A 16,502-nucleotide genomic window follows, 5' to 3' on the forward strand; every position below is an offset into this window, starting at 1 on the left:
GACCGAAATACACTTAATGACAAAGATTCTTCATGTGTCATGTCATTGTTATGCATTATAACAGCCATGTCAGTCTTCATGCAAATGAAGTGTTACACTTTAATTTGGAATTGTAATAATGCACAGATAACAACCAGTAATTACAGTTGATATATTTAAGGCACATGCTGAGACATGAGCCCAGCCACTGCCATGATAAGCCTGAGGTAGCTGATTTCATGAGCCCAACCACTGCCATGATAAGCCTGAGGTAGCTGATTTCATGAGCCCAACCACTGCCATGATAAGCCTGAGGTAGCTGATTTCTAGGCATGATAAGCCTGAGGTGAGGTAGCTGATTTCTAGGCAATGTGCATCTATAAACTGGTTTGTCAGGCCAACTGTAGCAGGTGAAAGATCAGGGGAACAGTTATGACAAGATGATATCTCTCTGATATTCTAACAGTTATGACAAGATGATATCCCCCTGATATTCTAACAGTTATGACAAGATGATATCCCCCTGATATTCTAAGCAAGGTTATCCCTGCTGAGTTTGTGATTATACTGCGATGTATCAAAAAAACATTTATTTATTTATTTTTAAGACAGGGACAAGGTACAGTAGACATTTACCCTATAGAATAGGGAGAGATGCACTGTACAAGGTTATAGCTAAACAGCTAATTTCCACCCGCAGTCCCTGGGCAATAATGTTGCCATGTGCGAGTGTGTGATGTCCAAGATGGTGCCATGTCTGGCTGCTATGGTGCTCTGTTCTCTTGCTCTTTGCACTGTCCTGTCTCACCCCTGCACCCTGTCTCACCCCTGCACCCTGTCTCACCCCTGCACCCTGTCTCACCCCTGCACCCTGTCCAATGTTGTCTCCATGTTATGCATCACGACCGAAAGCAAATTCCTAGTATGTTGAAAAAATGCATGGCAATTAATGCTGATTCTGATGTCTAAATGTTATTGCAGGTGTAAAGCAAACATGAAAAAGCTCTTCCTGTACACTAGGCCTATTTATCTGTATTTCCAAGTTAACTAACCTTTGAAACAAATAACAAACAGATGTCGTTCCTTTGGTCTTAACTGTAACATTGATATGGAGGTGCAATTAAAAATGAGTGTGGGTTCATCTCAAAAAACAGATTACATTTCAATTCACGTCTATCTAGAAATTAAATTGAAAGGAGACCTATGTCCCAGTTATTATTAGTTACCATTGATGAATGGAGAACTGAATGTGGGCATATTGCTTAGCAGCACTTTACAGTATAATTACAGTATACAGTAAACTAACTATCAATGGTAAGAATCCAAAATGGGTTACAGATGAGTCAATCCATCCACAGAACTGCCAGATAGAAATCCATAGCCTACATAGCCTACACATTATCATCTCCACTGCTGCAAAACAATCAGATTCATGTGCGAAAGCAGAGCAATTCTATTGTGCACATGTATCAAACTGAGTGCTGATTGATTACCTTATGCCTTCGATTCTCACCCTGCTACGCCCATGATTTAAAATCAGACACAGTGCTGCCACCTGCTGGTGAAGAGTTCACTTAGTTTTGCAGGGACAATGCCATTTTTGTATTTGTATCAATGATATGATACAGAATAGTTCTTGGGAATTTCTACTATTTGACAACACTTGAACAACTGAACACTTTGCCTATTTAATAGACAATAACAATTGACTCTTGCTTATACAATAGACAATAACAATCGACTTTGTACAACTCTATACTTGAATTTTAAGAATTGTACTGCCTATATTACGGTCACAGTCATCCATGATTGGATAAAATACATAGATTAGGGTCAATTTGATAGACTGTTAGACTACAGAGAGTAAATTACCAGATTGGGAACCTTATAATCATAATGTCTAGTTGCATACCTACAGTAGGAACTGGAATGAGGAACTGATCAGTGCTGATAAGATATTGTAAGGACAAGCGATGACAAGAATTCCAATATACTGGTTATACTGTATATGGAGAATAAACCTTCTATTCTATTCATTATAGTACATATGGGGATAACCTGCATGTGCAAAGTGCAAACCAGTGAATAACAAGTGAACACAGATGTTCAGTAACATACTATAAAGAGATATCAGAGGGGTAAGACCCACACTGCTTTTAATTGGTAATCATACAACAGAGCGCCTGTCAGTCTGACGCACTTTGATCTCCCGGAAACAGACGCTGGGCTTGCTCCGTATAGTGGAGGGACAGGACTCTAGAACAAAGGAAACAGAAACAAGTCAATTCATGTATTATCCCCCTTTTGATTATTCGTCACAATGAGGTAAACCAGTTGGCAACACATTTAAGGGTTAAACTGACTTGCTGTCCCACTGCACACGGACGTGTCGCTCTCCGAGGGCTCGTCACGCTGGTGAGATGATGGAGGCGGTCTGGTGGCCAGCTCTCCAAGGGTGGGTTTCACATTGAAACGCTCTGCCAGAGAACCAGAGAAACAGTCACTGTATCGCCCCCAAAATGGTGCCACCTCAGATCACCTTCATCTCTTCAAGGTTATATATCTAAGATCTTTTCTTTTTTTCTGTACCCGTCCCCCTTCCAGTCTCACTATCTTCAGCTGAGCCGTTCTGACCTGTAACCAACCGTCTGACCCTCCAGACTCACTGGGATTGTTCTGACCTGTAACCAACCGTCTGACCCTCCAGACTCACTGGGATCCTGGATCCTCTCTGAAGCCCTCTGCTCCAGGTTCATATGGATGATGGCCTGGACCTTCCTCTGGTTGACGGTGATGCTGGGCTCAGCCAGGAGCTCAGTCAGACGCAGGTTGTTCTTGATGGCGGTCGAGGTGGTGGAGCGTGCCACACTGGGCAGCTGCTCCTGGTAGTCATGGTCGGTGAAGTCAGTCATCCGGTCCTGCCGACCTTTGATGCTGGAGAGTAGTGATAATGGACAGATATGATCAGATATGATATGATGATGGGTACGGGTATTAAATGTCACAGTTGTGTGTGGTTTGTAAGAAATTATTCCACGATGCTAAAGATGATTACATTTTCAAGTCTTCTGCCAATGTTTATGTGCCATGTGACGTTGCCAGCCTGAACCTACTCCCTTTCAATCAACTAGGCTTATAGCCTCACCTCCTGTTTGTCAAGGTGGTGTAAATCTCCTGCACTAGTAGTTCTGCTGCTCCGGGCTTACAGTGGACGGTGCCATCGATAGCCTCCTTTAGCAGATGTATGTTCTGTTTCTGTAGAAACTGAGGAAGGAAGCAGAAATGGATTTGAAAACACTGAGATTACATCAATCAAATAGAGAAATGTAACTACGTACATGGTGACACGTCCAACAGTCTTGTGCGACACTATCCTCTTGCGTGACAAAGTCCTACCCTTTCTATTTGGGACCAGTTGCCTTGTTTTGTTGGTAGAGATGTGCCAGTGTCATATGAGTGCATACTGAAGTCCTGAGGGTAATACCAGGAAAATATCTCTGCCACAAGATAGCCATTGGAAAAATCTCTGTAAAGAAAATGTAACAGCATTGTATGAAAGAAAACGCAGAGACAATGCAATTCAAATAGAATAGGGTATCTGACAGTCTATTTCCAAATGAAAGTGTGTGCATTCGTGAACATATTCAATTACCTGGTTTGCCTACCTGAGCACATTCTTTGGAAACAATGACAGATCAAGGCTTTGCAACCACTTCAGGACTTCCCGTGGTAGTCCTGTTCTTTTAGGAGTTTGTGCATAATCCATGCCAGCTCAACAGTATTTGTCCTATAATCTAGTTGCTTAACACTTGGGACATCGAATTAAGTTGTAAATTAAGCGAACAGGCTCAATGTGTAAAATAACCCAGTTTATTCCATGTTTGACGTTGGACATTGTTTCCAGCTCCATGGCAACGGCCCCTCCCGGGAAGGTGGTTGTTTTGGCGGGAAAGGGTGTTGCTGCCCCCTAGTGGGCATGTAGAGGCAGGACATAGCTACACAACTGAAAACCTTTCAAACCTTTTACTGGTTATTTAAGCTGCTCATCCAGGCAGTGACCACACTGTGCAGTGTTTGAAACAGTATTTTTTATCATATAAAATCTAATATAAAATCACAGCACACATTGGTAAAAACATATCAAATATTTAGACATTTAATCTAGTATAGATCTGATCATTTGCGTGGGATAGGTGAAATTGCCCAGCAATGCAGTAGGCTATGTCTCCTTTTTCAAGACATTGATACCATAGTAGATTATATAGGCTGTCCAACCAGTATTTCAGAATTTCAACTGAACAAAAAGTAATTCAAGGGACATTTGTGACAAGACAAGTGTCCCTTAATCTCAGGCAAACAGAAAACACTGCTTTTCTGCTCTGTTCTTGTTCATCTTCTGAACTGGAGGTAGTTCCTGAGCGGACCAGGCAGGGGCAGCAGGGAGATTAGGTGAAGCCTGTGGCGGCCCGCACACTCACGGATGCACTGACGACACAGCTGGCTCAGCAAGCAAGGTGTGACTGCGGAGAGGTGGAGAGTACGATGACAAGGGAGCACAGCAGAACAACTGCTGCAATTCATTTAAACTACAACTTTTTCTGGGCCATACATATTATTAAAGACAGCAATGTCTGTTTGATCTACAGCATATGGTCACAAAAATGAATGGACTCCGCACCCAGCATTGTACTGTCATATGTGACCTGACTGACCTTCGTAGATCAGCAAGAAGCCCTCTGTCAGGCTACTGGGAGGAGCCACCTCCACTGGCCTCTGGAACTCAAGATTCCTGGCATTAATATCCGCCCCAAAGTCCAGCAGCAGCCTCACTAGGGCCGTGCAATCCTTCTGGGCTGCAGCATGTAAGGGCGAGTCCAGGTATCGGCCTCTCTGGACATGTGCTCCTGGGTGAGAGGAAGTAGACGGTAGACGGACTGGTCAAACTTCACAATGCTGTATGTTATATTGATATAATCCCTGGGGTGAGACAGACGGACTGGTACAACTTCACAATGCTGTATGTTATATTGATTTCCCATGAGAAAGATGTGAACAACGGTATTCTGCTGTATGCTGCAACACAAATAGCCTCTCTGGGGATATTAACGTTCTCCTAAGTCTCAGTGCATTCTGGGACGGACATCACCTTCCCGCAGCAGCCTCCTGGCACACTCCAGTTCCTGACAGACGCATGCCAGGTATAGTGGGGTGCCCAGGTGAGGGATGTCCATGTCCACGTCAGCTCCCCACGCGACCAGAGCTTCCACACACCTGCTGTGGCCTGAAGTGATGCATAGGGATGTCAGTACGGAGGATAAATGTGATTTAGTCCAGTAGGTGAGTTCAAAAATGATTTAAAAATGCTTCCAAAAAGAAAGGGGGTGGGGGGGTGACCTGAACAGTGTGTTTTAATTAAGATAATGTTAAGATGCCAGCGGATGCCAGATTACTCAACACTGGGGGAGGCTTAAGGTGTTCCTACTTTCATGTCTCCACTTCAACATTAAAAAATCAGTCTTTTTTTTTTTCCAATACTGGACTGTTTTTATTTGGGATATGTCAGGAATTTGCGCTTTCTGACTCAACCATGAGTCATTCCATGCGAGCACCATTGAAAGTGATCCATAACTAAACCGGACAATTGTCTTGCTGTACCACTTGACAAATAGAAAGCAGCACAACCGTGTGTGAATTCCAGTGAGCCAAAATGCCTTTTCAACAGTGTTTGTTGTTGAACACACCTTTTCTCACAGCTTCGTGGATGGGCGAGGGCTGGAACACTGCAGCCTGGGGCGTTGCGCCCCTCTCCAGGAGAAGCTCTGTGCATGTCACACTGCCTACCATGCACGCGCTCAACAGGGGAGTCACCCCGGCAATAGTAGTGGCATTCACCTGCACAGAGTAGGATGCAAGTTCCACTAAACTGTGTAGCACAGTGACACTTTGAGCTGAGAGTACTCTGGTATTTAAGGGAAGGCACAATCTGTTTAGATTGACTATTCAACCTTCAGTACGTGATCGGAATGTAGTGAAAATGACCTGTTTATGTATTGCATGCGTATGACCAAATTTGAGTTGTCAGAAGGAACTCACATTGGCTCCTGCATTGATGAGGAGAATGGCACAAGCTGCATGGCCTCCAATGCAGGCCTCATGAAGAGGGCTTACGTGGTCTATAGTGAGGACATTAACATTGTGACCCTATAGATTTAAACAGACAAGTCATGACAGGTATAAAATATATGTATAATACTGAAATATTGATTAGTCTATAGTGTAAGGTAGGTAGGTAAGTACTTTTCAGTGAGAAATTATTATAACTCTTCCTCTAATACATGTTCATCAAATCAAATGAGGTGATGCACATGGACATGCACTGGATTCTACTACTGTAGATCTGCCCACCTGTGAAATGAGGTTCTTTAGGACCCAGAGACGGCCTTGACACGCAGCATCATGAAGAGGAGACCGGTCATCCCAGGATCCTGGGGCACAAAGAAAAATAACATTTTTAATGAATGCATAGAGACTCTTACTCCTGTAGACTTTCAAAACAGAGAGAACCTTGAGTAGTGTTCTCCACCTTTTGACTACTATGCATAATGTTTATAATGACCTGTTTGTTCATTATGTCCACAACTTGCCCATGGTTTAACCAGTTATAACAACTCTTCAGACCAACTCCCCTTCACAGGGCACACCTGCACACACCTGAGTCGATATCCAGAATGACGGCAGATGCATTCCAGACAGCATCATCATCCTTCATTTCATTCAGATAGCCTTAATACACCTATATTAATACAGCTATAGTTTTTTGTAGTGAAAAAATCCCATATAGTAATATCTGAAGAGTGATATAATATCCAACAATATCACTGACCTTTGATATTCCAAGACAGATCCCACTTTGATAGAGAGCACCCTCCCTTGATAGAGAGCACCCTCCCTTGATAGAGAGCACCCTCCCTTGACAAACAGAGAACCCATCCTGAAGTCTGCTCAGAGAGCTCTGGGCTATGCTGCTGACGCTTTTTGCATGTCTGCAAACTGTCAGTGAGAAATGTGAGTGTTGTTTTGGTGCTCAGCTAGTTCCGTCTACAGCGGGAAACTAGGCCAGGGGGCGGGGCCGGTACCGGGGGGCTCAGTTCTATTAATACATCAGAGAGGGAATCTGCCTGTCCTCCACTACATCCAGGCTTTATACTGCACATTCATACCGTAGCCTAGGTACATCTGGGGCTATACTGCTGAACGTTAGTATGATGTGCTGTGCGAAGGATCAGGCCAGGCAGGACCAACCAAGTATATTAAGCATATGCATATGACAGTGTATGGAAAATATGGTCACTTACAGCAGACCATCTTCTTCTAAGCAAAGATACTTGTTTATAGCCTAGAAGAGTTGTAATTAAGCCAATATAGTATAGCCTCACTGAATTGACACCTGTATTACCAGAACATTGTGAATTGGGAAAGCAGCTACAGTCTACTGAGAAGGTGAATTATTCGCTTTATTCACTACAGCTGTTATATTGGTCAGTCTGACGTAATTGGTGGTACGGATGCGGAAGTGCCCGTTGACTCCATGTTAAAAGGTCACTATAAAAACACCACTTCAAGAACCAAAATAGTCAAAATAACAGGCTGAATACACTATCGGGGTTACAAACTCATCATTACCAGACTCCGATAGTGTATTCAGAAAAGCAATTGACAAATGTACTATGTCAATAGGCTACTACACGTGTAGTAGCCTACATAGTACTAGCCTATGTAATGCACAAGAACAGATGACAACAATAGTCATAATGCTCACCATGTCCTTGACCATGATCATAGAACTCTGCAGATATCCTAGCCGCCTCTTTCCGATTCCCTCGTATTATGTAGAAGTAGGTCAGCAAATTGAGGCTTATCTTCACAAAGAGCTTGAAGCAGAACAGTGCCATGATGCTAAGGTAAACATTGGACAACTGGACCACAAAAGGCCTCTCAGTGCTCTCTGCTGCCTCTGTCATTGCCCCTCTTTAGTAAAAGCCTCTGCTACTGAGGGGGGTCATGTGCCACTGCAACCCTAGTCTCCCAGCAGGTCCTAACTGGACACAATTAGATAATAGTGCAGCTGATGCCGTGCCTGTGTGAAAATAGTGCTCCTGCATTCTCAATTTTGGTTTCAGGTGGAGTGTAAAAATAATTATTTTAAGACCTAAAATATAATAGCCTATTTGGAAAGTGTGATTGATCAGGGAGTTCTGCCATCTAAGGCAAGGCAGGCAAGTTTAGTTGTAGAGCACATTTCAGCAACAAGGCAATTCAAAGTGCTTCACATGAGACATTAAAAGCATCAAGACAAAGTGCAAGAAACACATAAAAGGTCATATAAAACGAAATGTAAAAAAATGACATTTAAAACAAAATGCAGGAAAAATAAAATAAAGGAATAAAAGTTACAGTGCATTGTATGAATGAATAATTAGTATTTGATTTATTAAAAATCAGCGGCAAAAAGAAAAGTCTTCTGTCTTGATTTAAAAGAACTGAGAGTTGCAGCAGACCTGCAGTTTTCTGGAAGTTTGTTCCAGACATGTGGAGCATAAAAACTGAACGCTGCTTCTCCATGTTTTGTTTTAACTCTGGTGATAGAAAGCAGACCTGTGCCAGACGACCTCAGAGGTCTGGATGGTTCATAACGAAGCAGCAGATCAAAAATATATTTTGGCCCTAAACCAATCATTTACTAAGTGCAATTGAAGAAGTGGAATTGACTCACAAGTGGTCAGAGTCAGCATCTATTTCTATTTTCTTTTTTGAGTAAACACGTTGGTTTGATGAAGACATAAATTAATATTGAGTGTGGTTTTATTTCACACACTACCATAATACAGTTAAGCACCAGAGGGCAGTGTAGCACAATGTTTTGCAGATAGGCTATACTAAAATGTGCAGCAGTGGAATGGATAACCTATGCTTTTTGACAGCCATACCAAAATGGTGTCAATGTCACGGTGACAACCAATTCAAACACTTATTTGATCTCGCACAAACCTTTAGTTTGCACATCAGTTTAGTCCATGGATGTATTAGGTTTAGTCCATGGATGTATTAGGTTTAGTCCATGGATGTATTAGGTTTAGTCCATGGATGTATTAGGTTTAGTCCATGGATGTATTAGGTTTAGTCCATGGATGTATTAGGTTTAGTCCATGGATGTATTAGGTTTAGTCCATGGATGTATTAGGTTGAGTCCTCACCATGGTCCTCCTCACGCTGTCCTAGTCACTAACGGGGGGGGGGGGGGACATTTTCTAGTAATGGGTTTGGATTAGACTAGGTTTGGATAGGCTTGGTGGAGTTTATACAATTTGTTTTATGTGTAAGAGCCATTTATTAGACTATTATGCTTGGAAAATAACAACATAAGTGTTTGAATTGGTAGTCACCGTGACATTGACACCATTTTGGTATGGCTGTCAAAAAGCATAGGGCTTGTGCGAGATCAACAGAACGTGATCTCGCGAGATCAGTAGAGTCTCGCGAGGCGCCACCAACGAATGACGAAAAAGTATGTACGCCGCAGTGCGCATGCGCGTTTTTAAAACATGTGGCGGGTTCGTTTGGTTTCGTAACCCGCTTTGTGAGGCGAGGTGACAAGTGCTCTTGCTATTCTGTGAGTTTTAGACGTTTTTCACATCACAAACACTTGGCTGACACTTTTGTGAACATGGTTGAGGGTCCGGGATGCACTTTGAACGGAGAGAGGATCCGTTCAAGGGTCCAGCGAGGACAGAAAGTGAGAGAGTTCAGAGGAAGCCTGTCCACCAATACTGGAGTGAGTCTGATTAAACTGAACCCAGACTAGCTCACGTGAGATAGATTAGATATTATTAATCTATATATTTTATATTATTAATCTGGATCCATGCACGCACGTCATCTTTAGGTATAGCTAGTTATAACTGACAAACTACTAAACGTTTGTTCCAGTCTACCTAACTTTATCTTAACGTGCCTTCTTCTGTTTGCAGAGAAATCACCCCAATAAAGGCTCCTTCCAGGTCCTCACTGGGGGTCAGTACACAGGAGTGGAGACCCTAGGAAAGGAACTCTTCATGTACTTCGGCCAAAGAGCTTTGAGGTAAATTGGGTCAGTGTATCCGCAGAGATATGAGCTTGTGTGTGTTTGGTTTGTCACTTAGATATCTATAGATGTATAAGATCATGTTTATCTTTCTCATTTGTGGTAGAGTTCACTTTGGTATGAATGGCTCCATGCGTGTGAACCCTGTGGAGAGGAAGGACAGGAAGGGCCCACCTGCTGTGCTGGAGATCCATCTCACCAACGACATAGTCTGCTTCTTCGACTCCACCGTTGAAATCAGGTAATGGGTTAGGCTACATGTTTCCTGCCTCATTCATGACCCCATCTCTGCCCAATACCTACACATAAAGAGTTAACTGTATTTGATATTACATTTTCATGCTAGACATGTTTGTTTCTAGGAGGACGGAGGACTGTGAACAGAGAGTGAGGGCCATGGGAAGCTTGGATGTGTGCTCCCCCACGTTCAGTCTCTCTCGTGCTGCAGAGATGGTTAGAGGGCAGGCTGGTAGGATGCTCTGTGACGTTCTCCTAGACCAGGCTGTCCTACCAGGGGTGGGGAACATCATTAAAAACGAGGCCTTGTTTGACTCAGGTCTCCACCCTACTGTAAAGGCAAGCAATACTGACTGAAGATATAGGCCTAAAGAATTCTTAAACACATTGGCTCTCGTTCATGAAACGTAAGCAGAACAAATTTGCAAGTGAACTGTGAGCAGAGGGAAATTTACGTGCATTTTGGCATTCATCATTATTTTAGTAGCTCCAATCTTTTCGTAGCTACTAACAAAATCTACACCTGCTTCTGACTGCGTGTAGGGCTTGTGTAAATACCGAATGCGCATCAATAGTGCTTTCCATTATTAGAAATCACAATTTTAATTCGTATTGTGCTCTGTTAAGTTCACAATACACAGATGTATTTGAAACACATAATTTAAACATGACAAATGATTAGAAATATAACACAAAGATAAATTAATTGATAATTTAGCTGAGGTTTAAGCCTCATATTCCTTTATAATGCCTCTGCCAGGCGATAGGTTTCGGGCCGTCCGTCCGTCCGATGTTTGTTAATGCAATATCTCGGGAACGCATTGATGGAATTTCTTCCCCTTTCGTAAAATGTCCAGTTGGACTAAAGGATTAACTGCTTACATTGTGGGGGTCAAAGGTCTAGGGTCACTGACCTCACAAAAGGTGTTTTTGGCCTGCTGAACACGATATCTCAAGAACAGCTTGACATAATTTGTATATATTTGGCCAAAATGTCCAGTTGGACTTAAAGGAGTAGTAAAGGCAAAATGCATGTTTAGCCCTGTTTTAAGGTTACTTATGATCATATTCAATGGTTCAGATCAAAACGTTGACAAAACTCGCACTTTTGAGAAAGTCTGATAATTGCTCTACCACCGTTTTGGTCATACAATGGATGTAGGTGGGCACCGTGAAAAATCATTCAAAAAACATGTTAAACTCTCGATTTCAAAGACAAGAAGCTCATCGAGGGGGTAATTGGTTAGGGTTAGTTAGGTTAACTGCAACTTGCATTGTTGGGCGGAGGCATTTAGCCGCTACGCGGTTTTTCTAGTTAAAAATGTGAATGGGTTGTTAAAATCAACTTGATACATGTATTTTCTGCACGTTAAGTAATCTATGCACACAAGAAGGTATGCAAAATAATACTGGCCTGCTGTGTCCTGCACAACATCACGACCACGCTCCGAGGTCCCCGAAGCACCTGGACCTGCCCTGCCTCCAGAACCAGCTCACTCCCCGATGCACCTGGACCTGCCCTGCCTCCAGAACCAGCTCAGGAGCTGCCAATGCAGCGGACATGCCAGCAAATTATAGAGCGATTCTAAGGTAAGTGTTTAATTAGACAGGAAGTGGATAAGGTAGGCCTACTTTGAACATTTGATGTTATTTGCAAACTGATATCCCATGTTTTTATCCTTGTTTTATTTTTATTTATTTTTTTATCCTAAATCATGATTTTAGTTCATTTTATTTTAAAAATGCCATTTGTATTTTGCAAAGTGAGTCATCATTTGGAATATGAACACACAGGGTAATTTCATCAAGAGACACGTGTCATCTCTTGAAAGGCTACACTTAAATATACAAATGAAAGAGAAACGGCACATTTTGATTTTGGAAGTGGACTACCCATTTTTCGTTTTCTACAGTTTTTCAGTGTTTTGCTTAGTGTTGTAAGTCAATAACCACAGACATCACACAGAAGGAAAACTGAAATTAAATGTATTTTTGTTGTTGGTGCAACAGTGCCTGGCAGATGGCGTTCAGGGTGGTGTTTATTTCTTGAAGAGATGTTGATTTGTTGCACTGCCTGAAGTATCTTGTCTTGATTTTCCAGGACCTCATTGGTGTGGACCGGTGGGTGACCTCTCCGGCCTCGCTGTCTGCTCTCAGTAGCAGCAGGGGGAGGAGCCACATCATGGGAGGAGCACTCGCCAGCGGAACTCATAAATAATTGAAAAATAAAAATACAGTAGGACCCCACTTATCCGAACCCAACGGGACCGAAGGTCGTTCGTATCTCTGAAATGTCCGGATGACTGAAACATATGTTAAAATGCACCAAATTCAATAAGTGGTATACATGTTTCATATAGACTCATAATACACCGATAAATACCCTTAATTACTTGTGAAAATGCATCAAAATTGCAATCAAATAGCCAACTAAACTCACATAGCCTAGCCTATAATAGGCCTACAGTAGCCTAGAATAAAATAAACGAATAAACGCTGCATCGATAGGCTACTGTATTCGCAGAACAAAATGGCATAGCCTAAAAACAACCCAACATTAGAACAATTAGAGCAAATGATAATAAATAAATAAATGAAATGACAGAAGTTGTCGTGTCTTAGGCTATTGTAGCGTAAAAGAAAGTCTCTAAAAAAAACGATGTAAGCTAACGTGGCCTAGGCTGTAGGCTGCTTCAGGTTGCTGACGATTGATTGACATTCACAAACTTACACACGTGCCTACGATCTGAGTTTCCCGTCACGTTGATGAATCTGGTGTGGGATTTCAGTAGCGTGGCTTTTTAAGTGCAAATCTACACACAGATTTACTAACGTTTCATGAATGAGACCCATTGTACTTAACATATTGTGTACTTAACATATTGTATGATCCACATTGTGAATGTGGATTCTAATGTCATTCTAATTGTGACTTTCAGGTTAAGCAACTGACGGATAAACAGGTTCACCATCTAGTGAAGATGACCCGGGACTTCACCCTTCTGTTCTACAAGGTTGGGCCCGTTTGGCAATACGTTCTGATCAGTAACATGGTCACTGCAAATGAGAAACTGTAGCTGGGCTCTAGTAATTTCACATCAATCACGTCAGTACTATTTCTGCCTGTCCTAATTGTTCTCAGTGCCGTAAGTCTGGCTCTCCGCTCAACAAACACTACAGAGTATACAAACGCCCCGGCTGTGGGGAGTGCAACTGTGCCATCACCGTCTGTCGCCTTGGAGATGACAGCCGGATGACGTACTTCTGCAACCGTTGTCAGAGTGGGGACCCGAGTGAAGTCGACGTGAGGTGAATCTACTCATTTAAGTGTGTAAAAAAACATGAAGTTTCAACTGAAACTAAGGTTGTATGAGTCCCTTGAGAGAAGCCATATGGGTTTGTAGATTACTCCCAATGTAATTCAAAGCCATCCTTCATTGAGGGCAGACTGGTTTAGCGAGGAGTTAGACATTACGGTTAACTGAGTGCATACAAAGTCTGGTCAGTGTCTGTCAGACAGGGTGCAAACTCGGCGCGTCCATGGTTTTGTTTGAGGAAGGTTTCTAGCAGAGTTTGAGTGTAAAGCTCCAGGTGGCACCACACAGCAGGTGGACAAAGCTCTGAAGACAAATTCTCTCTTGTCTAACACCACCTCCTCAAAGTCTGTTTGTTTCCCAGCTTTGATTACATTATCTATTCATCAAGAACCCTGAATATGGTCTTCCCACGTTAGTCTTCTAATGTTGTATAAGCTGCAGGTCCCTTCTTGTCGCACTTGTTCAGTACTCCTTTTACTTTTGTTTAATTCATGTAGAATACATCCATGACAAAAGGTGCCTGCTGGTGACATCAATTGATTCATGACATCAAGACATCAATTTATTCATGATTCTTATCGTCCTCGTTCCATTTGCAGTAAACTCCCCACCAGGAACAGCTTACTTGGCTGGGCTTACTGTGGAGCCATGGAAAGCAATGATCACATGGCTAAGGAGGAAGAAGAGGAGTGGGCCTGTGAACTCTGCACCCTGATCAACCAGCCAATGGCAAAGGCCTGTGACGCCTGCCTAACCCCCAGACCTGAGGGTGAGTCTTCAGGCCTTGTCCATGGATCCAGGTTCCAGCAAATGCACAGTTTATACTCTTCATTAGGTTAAGTTGTTTCCGTGTTCCAAATTAGGCAATGCACAGTAAATACATTAAGGCGGTTGAATTAAACTGGAGTATTCGCAGCATTGTCTTTTCTTCTCCACAGTCCCTAAAGACAAAGTCTGCAACCAGAGCCTTTTCTTCACTAGGGATCTTATCAAGTACCCTTGCAATGCCTTTACCAAACCACAAGAGGAGCTCAAAGTCAACCGGAGAACTGCCTTCGGAACCACTACCATGGTTTTCACAAACATGAGCCAAACCAAACAGCCAAACCCTGTAAACTCCCCGCCACCGCTAGCCAGCAGTCATTTGAATTCCTTGGTGTTGGAGAGCGGCTTAAATAAACAGAATGTCTGCCATGGGACAACAAGTCCCAATTATGCCTCTGGTGGCTGGCAGAAGAAAAGGACGCAGCTCTCCAAAGGGGAATCACTGGCCTCCTACAGTCAACCATCCAAGAAAATGAGAATTGATCACAGTCCCTTTCCCAGTAACAAAGCTCAAAATGGAACCCACAATGTGAGGTGAGTTAACGGTGCACTCCAGTATTCATGAGTGAAAAAGTTTTAATAAGGTAAGTTTTTGACTTCGGGGAGGTAAGTGGGATGAAAAATTGTCCAACGGTGGAATGTTTAATACAGTATTGTTACAAATGTGTAGATTGATGAATAGCCATACTGAAGAAGTGAATTTAGACCTTGGGGCAATGTCTTCAGATACTATTTCATTCAAATCAGTTGGCTTGACAGTAATTATGTACATTGATGTCACCTTTCATTTATAGTGAAAACCTCTGTTAAATTAAGTTTTCCAAAGGTTACTGTAAATTGCATATTCACAATAGCAAATTTGAGATGTGTTCTCCATTTTACCTCATTATCTGTCAGTTCTCCCCAAACCAAAGCACCAAATGAGGGAACTCAGTCGTCCCCCAGCCCCCCTTGCTGTGCGTCTCACCGGCGTCCCAGTGTCCTCAGGGTGGTCAACAAGGAGGGAGAGAATAAGGGCCGACAGTTCTACGCCTGCTCGCTCCCCAGAGACACACAGTGTAACTTCTTTGAGGTGAGAAAGTAGGGAACTGGTATATTTGGATTAACAAGCGATAAAAAGAAATTAAGTTATTCAAAAATGTTTTTTTAAATGCTTTTAAATCCAATTTGCATCCACATTAATTAATTAACTTAATGTCCTGATGATGCCAGAATGGTTCATTTTCTGACACCATTTTCTCTTGTCCCTTTAGTGGGCAGATTTACATTTCCCGTCCTGTAACCATGGGAAACGCTGCCTCATGAGAACAGTGCTCAAACTGGGACCAAATAATGGACGCAGCTTCTACGTATGCAGCCTCAAAAAGGGAAAGCAGTGTGACTTCTTCCAGTGGGCAGAACATGGGCCTGGTGTTGCTATTCTTCCAGGCTGCTGATAGGGATTGGAACGGTTTACAGTATACGTTATTGGGTCTACATTGCTCTCTGCCAGCTGGGATTTTCACTATATAGCTCAAATACCATGCTCTTTCTTTGTGGTAAGGACTAACAGCTTGATAAAGGAATTTGGTAGATTGTCAATGTCTTATTAATGTTGGATGGTTTCTATGTATTGTACAAATCTGTTTTACACATCATACACATTTCTGTCTGCCTCAGTTTTGAATAGAAATCAAGTTTAGGGGATTCATGATTAATCTTGATGTGTAATACCACAATTGTGTTATCATGGAAAACACCCATTTTAAAAACATAATAAAGAATCACACCTGACAAATATGTATATATATACACATCTTGGTTTTAATAACATGTTTATTTGTAGAATTATAACACATTTAGGCGTGTACGCGTGCCCTCCGCGTTTTCATTGCTTGGGTGTGCGTGAAGGGGAGGAGTTCAAGCTAACGAGTGTTATAATCCATTAGAATACTGATTCTGTCAAATATATCGGTTCAAAAAATTATTTATTTATCCAGGCATCTTAGTTTGATCAGTTTCAT

The 16,502-nt window shown here is 42.4% G+C and overlaps 3 protein-coding genes across 3 annotated transcripts; 1 reads left to right on the top strand and 2 right to left on the bottom strand.

Moving 5' to 3' along the window:
• Positions 1 to 2,146: 2,146 nt before the first annotated feature.
• On the bottom strand, positions 2,147 to 3,745 carry spata4 (spermatogenesis associated 4; the record flags this gene model as incomplete). Its single annotated transcript, XM_084449108.1, has 6 exons — positions 2,147 to 2,235; positions 2,343 to 2,456; positions 2,693 to 2,913; positions 3,125 to 3,243; positions 3,376 to 3,505; positions 3,645 to 3,745. 6 exons carry the CDS (start codon positions 3,743 to 3,745, stop codon positions 2,147 to 2,149), a joined length of 774 nt encoding a protein of 257 aa, XP_084305234.1.
• Positions 3,746 to 4,368: 623 nt separating this feature from the next.
• asb5a (ankyrin repeat and SOCS box containing 5a) lies at positions 4,369 to 8,000 on the bottom strand (the record flags this gene model as incomplete). Its single annotated transcript, XM_084449109.1, has 7 exons — positions 4,369 to 4,499; positions 4,692 to 4,883; positions 5,126 to 5,260; positions 5,721 to 5,871; positions 6,073 to 6,180; positions 6,385 to 6,464; positions 7,799 to 8,000. 7 exons carry the CDS (start codon positions 7,998 to 8,000, stop codon positions 4,369 to 4,371), a joined length of 999 nt encoding a protein of 332 aa, XP_084305235.1.
• A 1,687-nt stretch (positions 8,001 to 9,687) lies between these two features.
• neil3 (nei-like DNA glycosylase 3) lies at positions 9,688 to 15,935 on the top strand (the record flags this gene model as incomplete). Its single annotated transcript, XM_084449295.1, has 10 exons — positions 9,688 to 9,811; positions 10,008 to 10,117; positions 10,227 to 10,361; positions 10,483 to 10,696; positions 13,297 to 13,371; positions 13,500 to 13,666; positions 14,274 to 14,443; positions 14,613 to 15,033; positions 15,397 to 15,571; positions 15,753 to 15,935. The coding sequence occupies exons 1-10, from the start codon at positions 9,704 to 9,706 to the stop codon at positions 15,933 to 15,935; spliced, it is 1,758 nt and encodes a 585-aa protein (XP_084305421.1). The 5' UTR covers positions 9,688 to 9,703.
• Between the last annotated feature and the right edge of the window lie 567 nt (positions 15,936 to 16,502).

The sequence above is a fragment of the Borostomias antarcticus genome, assembly GCF_949987555.1.
Source record: "Borostomias antarcticus genome assembly, chromosome: 14".
In the NCBI taxonomy this organism is placed as follows: domain Eukaryota; kingdom Metazoa; phylum Chordata; class Actinopteri; order Stomiiformes; family Stomiidae; genus Borostomias; species Borostomias antarcticus.